Source organism: Neopelma chrysocephalum, unplaced genomic scaffold (assembly GCF_003984885.1).
Source record: "Neopelma chrysocephalum unplaced genomic scaffold, ASM398488v2 Primary Assembly neopelma1_63, whole genome shotgun sequence".
In the NCBI taxonomy this organism is placed as follows: domain Eukaryota; kingdom Metazoa; phylum Chordata; class Aves; order Passeriformes; family Pipridae; genus Neopelma; species Neopelma chrysocephalum.
The window spans coordinates 13,686,887-13,693,729 of NW_020897720.1; the positions used below are offsets into that span (position 1 = coordinate 13,686,887).

Sequence of the window (6,843 nt, forward strand, 5' to 3'; positions counted from 1 at the left end):
TTAGTGTCAAAATTATGATTAAACATTCACTGCTTTATGCAGGTCTTGGTACACGGTGTTTTTGCAATTTATTTGTATCACGTTTGGGCATATAAATAAAGAATCGGGACACGTGGGACTTCAGAGCAAACTCGTTATTTACATATCTCGACCTTAATTTCCATTTGCTGAAATTCCTGTCTAGTATAAACAAATTTAAAGCTTCTGAATCAGTATCTGTTCTCATAGACCCAAGTCAGAATCTTCTGCAGCCCTGTACATCTGTAACGTAATACTCACTGTAACATAATGTTAAAAAAAAAAAACCCAAACAAAAATGGTCAAATCAAAATGTAAGATTCTTGTTTTCAGGCCACAAACAAACATGTATCTAATTCAGAAGAAACGAGGCACTAGAATTACAGCTTTAACAGGAAATAACAGAGTGCAGAGCATTTACTTTAAAGGGGTATAATCAAATACTTCTGCTCCCTAAAAAATTTCTGCAGACAAATACCAAGTTAAATAAGGTGTTTTACCGTGCTAAAAAAGACATCAGCCTAGATTTCCTGAAAGTCCAGATTCTAAACAGAAAACTACAAGATGAAAACACTACCAAATTTAGCTTCAATAAAGATTTTTAGAGATTATCACCATTTAAATTGACTATTTGGAATGACACTTCCTTCCTCCCACTGTGCAAAATTCATAAGAGATTGAAAACAAAACAGTTTCCCTTGTAAGTTTTACAAACACTAGAGCAAAGATTTGACATTGCAGGTTGGGTGCCAATATATACAACTCCCTCATGAGATGAACTGTTAACATAAAGAAAAGGCATCAGAAAGCACAGGGATGAGCTGCACTAGGATTAGGTTGCTGGAAACTCATAAACAGGTGAGATTAATTTTGTTTCTTCTTATTTTTGATTAATGACATTTGTAAGCACCAGGATTTTCTTGTTATTGGTTTTGCTTAGCTCTTTTCCACAATCATCATCAAATGAAATTAATCACAATCACAACAAATAAGGTATAGCAAGGCAAGGATCATTAACAACAAAGTGGCAAGTTCCACCAACATTCTCCAGAAGCAGCTACTTGGTTCAACATTCTGACCTTGAACATCTGAACAGAGTACAGGGATTTCTTTTATTTAGAGCTTTCATTAAAAAAATGGGAACACCACAAAAGGAGCAGGTCTCGTTAGATACAGTCATACAGGATATACACATATATATGCTTCTGCTGAAGGGAACTCTCTTCTTGTTCTCACTGAAAAGAACAAAGGCAGCTCTGTAAATATTTATGAAGGAGGCTGAGAGGGGCATCATCTAACTAAAGCAAATAAATCATCCACTGACACTTGCACCCTAGTCTTCACATTTGTAATATGCAGACACAGTATTTAAATAAACTGAACCAATACAACTGGCAGTCTGGGACCCTGCTCTTCCTTTCCCAAAACAACTGGATTTAAGGCTCCTTTCAAGCATTTCAACAGGTAGGAATTTTAGTGAAGGTTTAGACCTGTCTGCACAGTGTCAGACATTAAAGGAACACAGTCCAGAAAGGTTTAGTGTAGCTGCTGCGTGGAATTGTACAGCCATCATGGTACTTCAGAGCCAAAAACCAAAGTAAGTTCATGGCAAAAGATAAAAGTAAAGAAATAGACACAAAGGTCTGTGAAAACATCTCCCATTTTGCTGTAGGTGTCCATGGAGCGACTGATCACTTCTGCAGGGATCCCAGAGAGCAGGAGAGCAGCAGTCAGGACTGTCGTTTTCACCTTCTTCTCACACTAAAAGGGATAAAAACACAGTGTCGTGTTAGTCCTCCTAATCCAATTCTGCTTTACATGTCACCAGTGTTGTGCCAATTTCACACATTCCAAATTCATTGGTAAGAGCAGCAGGTTTGGATTGATTCTCTCCAGACACACTGGAGGATTCACAGCACTTATCCCAGGCACAGATTCCTGCTGTGCTGGATCCCCCGGAGCTGAGCGAGAGGCTGGAGAACAGCAGAGAAAATTGATCCTGGATACTCTGCCTCCAAGCAGGCTGAGAGGTGGAGCTGTGCAGGAGTGGGAAGATTCCTAGACAGGGGCAATCTGGGTGTAAGAAGCCAAGCCTGGCATCTCCACTGGCAGAACTGGATTAATCTCATTACACTACTTGGCAAAAAATAGAACACAGAAAGCTTTGGGTTGGAAGGGACCTTAAAGCTCATCTTGTTCCAACCCCCCTGCCATGGGCAGGGACACCTTCCACTAGACCAGGTTTGCTCCAAGCCCCATAAATACTGTTAGTTTTCTAACAGAAAAATTATTTAGAATTGAAAACCCAACTGTTTCTATTTTAGTACAACTTAATTTGGAAGCTTCGTCCTCTGAACTCAGAAATGTCCCAAAACCTTTTGAAAGATGTTCCATCCTTGAGATGAGGAATCCCAAGAATGCAAAGCCTGACAGGCAGGAAAAGGCGACAGTGGCTGAAAATTCTGGTAATTTGATGATATTTGCTGGATATCTTAATTTAATCCAATCTAAATTAAGCTTTCAAGGATATTTCTATGTTTCATGAGGGAAAAATGAAGGGTAACTAACAGATTGACCTCATGCAATAAAGTGCAGTAAAAGCACGTTGTGGAAAGGAAACACCTCTTTAAATTCTGAAACTGAAGAGCTGATTTTAAATACAGCAGAAACAAGATCAAGAAGATGTAGCTGATGAGCTGGTGCAAATCTAAGGCTAATTCTACTGTTTCGTGTTGTGACACATCAGCTTAGAATGACTATTACGATATACTTAACTACAAAAGAACTGCTGATTTATTCTGATTTCCTACAGGTAATGTATTATTCCTTTTAAAATGTAAATTTTCCCTTTTAACTATGGATTGAACATCATTCAATCCCACTTTGCAGCACAAACCTGACAAAATCATCAACCTAACAAATACTTCAGCACAATTACCTGGTGTAAATATATAAATCAACTGATAGAGCAAATCTAGCTAATGAGCAGCAAGTTTCACACACAAAGAAATGTCTCATTTCAAGCTGCCATTCAACCTGATACCAGCAATGGAATGCAGAGCCCTTAAAACCCACGTTCTGCCTCATTCTTTAGCAAACACACTCACCAATTTCATCCAGATTTTACATGCAGAACAGCTGCTGACAGAGCAAACAGTAACCAGAGAAGAGCGTGGTCTAGGAGAAAAGCAAATTTCCTGAAGACATGAAAGAACTACCTGGATTTCCTGGTCAGATGCTTTTAATTAGGCTACAGCTAAACAAGCTGCTAGTCCATGTTTTCACAGAAACTGTAAAAAAAGATTTGGACTAAATCTGGAAAGATTAAAAATTAGTATAAACTATCAGCATTGGTAATACAACTCTACAGGTTAAAACAAGAGAAGAATACTTCACATGCGTTGGTCCTAACACAATCTAAACACAAGTTTAAATTTAAAACACTTCAAATTAATCTAATTCTGAAAAAAAAAACTTACCTTTGGAAAGTACTTGGATAGTCCCATGTAAGCGAGTTGTAGAGTAAGAAATGGTGCAAATATTGACTGAAGGAAAAGAATATACAAAAATTAACTTGGTCAGAAGTAATAGCTAAGAAACACAGAAATGTAATGCTTCCTAAGTCATAAAAGAAAATTAGCAGGTAAAAAATAATTAATGGAACACAGCAACACTACTCTTGAATACTACAAACCTAAGTAGACAAGTTACATGACAAAAATAAGGTTCTGCCCTATTTGGAGCCTAAAACCCTGAAATCACAGAAGGGAACAGCAGTGAGTGAAACTGAGCTCAGGGATCCAGGAGGTGGCAGGTTGTGCCTGCAACACATCTCTGTGCTGTTCTGGCAGGCACCAGGAATACTGAGAATTACTTTTCTCAGATTGATAAATGAGTAGGATCTACTTATCTTGGGCCAACTGTTACTGTTCCTAGAATCACAGAATGATTGGGGTTGGAAGGACCTTAAAGACCATCTCATTCCAACCCCCTGAAGGGCAGGGACACCTTCCACTAGACTAGGTTGCTCCAAGCCCTGTCCAACCTGGCATCAAATATTTCCAGGGATGGGGACTCTTATTCTTACTCTATTATTCTTTTGTACACTCCAAACTAGGGGAGCAGCTGACTCATATGCTCACAAAGAAGGGAATAAATTTGCAGAGGACTTAAACTGCAACAACTACTCCAGTGCATCTGCCCTTCCAACACTACGGACCAAACACGTGCTGCTCTCAGTGGTGCCTGAAGTTCCCAACTGGGTCACTACCAACAGACTTCAGCCCCAGATGAAGGGTATTTCACAACAAATTCGCATCAGCAGAGCAGGACTGCTCCCCTGAACTCACCAGGTACTTGCACACAAAAGCCCTGACCGCGACGGCGAGCAGAGCACATCCCACCAACCGGAAAATGCGGAAAGAGTCAAACTCCTCCCCGGCATTCCCATTCTCCTGGCTCGGCTTCTCACTCATCAGCTGGTTCCTCAGCTTCAGAGCCTCGTCAAATCTGGACAGGTACTGCTCCAGCCCGTGTCTGGGTGGCCGTGGTGCAGCCTCTGGGGGCAGGTCACCCCGGTGCCGGTGGCGGAGCTCCCCTGTGCCCTCGGTGACCAGCTCGGGGGCTTTGCTGAACAAGTCCTTGTCCCCCCTGAGCTCTGCCAGGCTCCCTGCGTGGTCAGCAGAGCCTGGCACACTGCACACGGAATCTCCAAGCACAATTCGCTTGGAAACCGAAGGAATGGAGAGGGAGTTGGATTTATCCTGCTCGTGCTGCAGCTTTGACTCTGAGTGACTGTCATCATCTGGAGGAGAGAAACAGAAACACGCAGTTACACAGAGCAGGTACGTGGAACAACACTTTGGCCACACTGGATTGGGGCCCTGGGTTGATGTCTTTGCTTCCCAAGTGAAAAGACAGGACTAAGTAGGGCACTGCTTCATGGACAGACACAGGACAGGCAGCTGGGCAATGCAGGCCACAGGGTGAAGCTGTTGGTCAGCAGTGGAGAAATTAAAACACTGTACTTCCCTAAGCAACAGCACTGCCTGCACAGGAGGAAGGACCTTGTTCCAAATGCATGGAGCAACATAAAACAAAAGACAAAGATTTGCAGAAGATGAATCACCCAGGAGAGCATTGAAACCTGACAAATGAGCAGGCAACAGAAGTGTACCTTTGCTGCCAAATACTCCAAAATTGCCAGGATGCATAAAACTCTCTAACACTGTCTTTTTAGTGTTAGAAAGCAAGGCATTACTTCATTTCTAGCCAGAGGTGTAAGACAGATTCCAGTCCCCACACAGACCCAACACATAATTTTTCTACCTATTTTTACATTTTTAGCAAACAAATCAATGCTCATTGGTTCTTAATTACATAATTCTCTTTAGTTAGTATTCTGCCTTTTATTAGGCATTAATTTCTGCTTTTTATGATAATTAGTACATATCTTTAGTCTTTTTAGTATCTTTTTCTCTTGGAAGGGACTTTCCATCACATCTATTGAGTCTTTGTTACCCTTCTTCTTTATCTGCTGATTTCTGCAAAAAGCCCTTGCAGTTCATAAATCTTGGGTTCTGGATGTCCAGCTTCAACAATACATCTTTCTCTCTCCCAGGCTTTGTTCATTGAAGCATTTCAAGGTTAACTTTTAACAAAACTTACAGTTTTAGTACTTTTCCCAAGCTGCATTCCCACAAGAGTAGCTTATGACAACTTTCTGCTTAACACTGGCTAAAAGTGATTTAAGGCCTAACACAGCATGTATGATTAATTAAAACAACTAACAAAAGGTTAATTAAAGCTATTAAAAATTAGAAAAGTTGTATCATTTCCAACAATTTGGCTTGTTCTCTATTGCCAAAGGCAGAGCAGTGTTAATCTGCTCTCTATGAAACCTCAAGAGGTGATGGCAGAGAACAAAAGCCAAATCAAGAGACACAGAACAGGTCTGGTCCTACCAGAGAGCGAGAACCAATGCTTAAGGAAAACTTCTCAGTGTTAAATCACACTGATTCATGTCTCACGGGCATCCTTGTAAACCAAAACCTGAGAACTCTTTCCTGACAAGATGGTCAGCCCGCTTGTAGCATGTGGAGAAACATAAACGACCTACCTATGATTCTGCAAGAAAATCCTGCATGCCAGCCACAAACGTCCAACACCTGGTCATTACCCAAACGAGAGACAACCGACTGCTACAAAAACCCAGCTACGAAAGCCAGGAGTAAATGACTGGAAACGTGGGGGAGGCTCATCCTTTCTCTAACTAAGAAAAACCACTTGCAGGGGAGGCTCGCTCTTTCTTTAGCTAAGAAAACCCACTTGCAGTGAAATGACCAGGGACAGTGTCGGCCCCAAGTCCCGACGTTCTGGTGACACACGGATCTTACCCGAGGGCGGGTCCCTCGCAGGTCGCGCTGCTCTCAGAGCATCCCTGCGATGGCAGGCGGCACTGAGGGACCCTGGGGAGCCAGCGGGCCCTGTCACCGCCGCTCCTGCCCGCGAGGGGAGCGCGGGCAGCGCTCAGGGCGAGAGGAGCCCGAGGGGTCCCCGCAGCCCCGCGCGGAGCCCTCACACCACCCCCGCCACCCCGGCTCACCCTTGCCGGCCGCGGGCCGGTGGAAGCCCATGATGCGGTTGATGCGCTCCTCCGAGTTCATGAGCAGCTTCCTGCGGCGCAGCTCGGCGCGGCGCTGGGACGCCGAGAGCCCCGCGGGGGGACCCGGCGGTGTGGGCGCCGCGCCCGCCCCGCTGTCCGCCATCCCCGGCTCCTCAGGCCCGGCACCGCGCCCGCCCCGCGCAGGCGCGGGCACCGCCCTG

General features: G+C 43.6%; 1 protein-coding gene across 1 annotated transcript; it reads right to left on the bottom strand.

The window, feature by feature from the left end:
• Positions 1–43: 43 nt before the first annotated feature.
• CAMLG (calcium modulating ligand) lies at positions 44–6,815 on the bottom strand. The gene is made up of 4 exons (XM_027682998.1): positions 6,623–6,815; positions 4,368–4,822; positions 3,498–3,563; positions 44–1,779 (listed from the first exon to the last, which is right to left on the bottom strand). The coding sequence occupies exons 1-4, from the start codon at positions 6,783–6,785 to the stop codon at positions 1,588–1,590; spliced, it is 876 nt and encodes a 291-aa protein (XP_027538799.1). The 5' UTR covers positions 6,786–6,815; the 3' UTR covers positions 44–1,587.
• Positions 6,816–6,843: the final 28 nt, after the last annotated feature.

Bases quoted from the DNA above. Each gene is read 5' to 3' on its own strand.
- CAMLG (XM_027682998.1), bottom strand. From the start codon at position 6,785: ATGGCGGACAGCGGGGCGGGCGCGGCGCCCACACCGCCGGGTCCCCCC. The intron at 4,823-6,622 runs GTGAGCCGGGGT...TCTCTCCTCCAG, and splicing joins CCGGCCCGCGGCCGGCAAGG to ATGATGACAGTCACTCAGAG. The intron at 3,564-4,367 runs GTGAGTTCAGGG...CTTTTCCTTCAG, and splicing joins CTTTTGTGTGCAAGTACCTG to TCAATATTTGCACCATTTCT.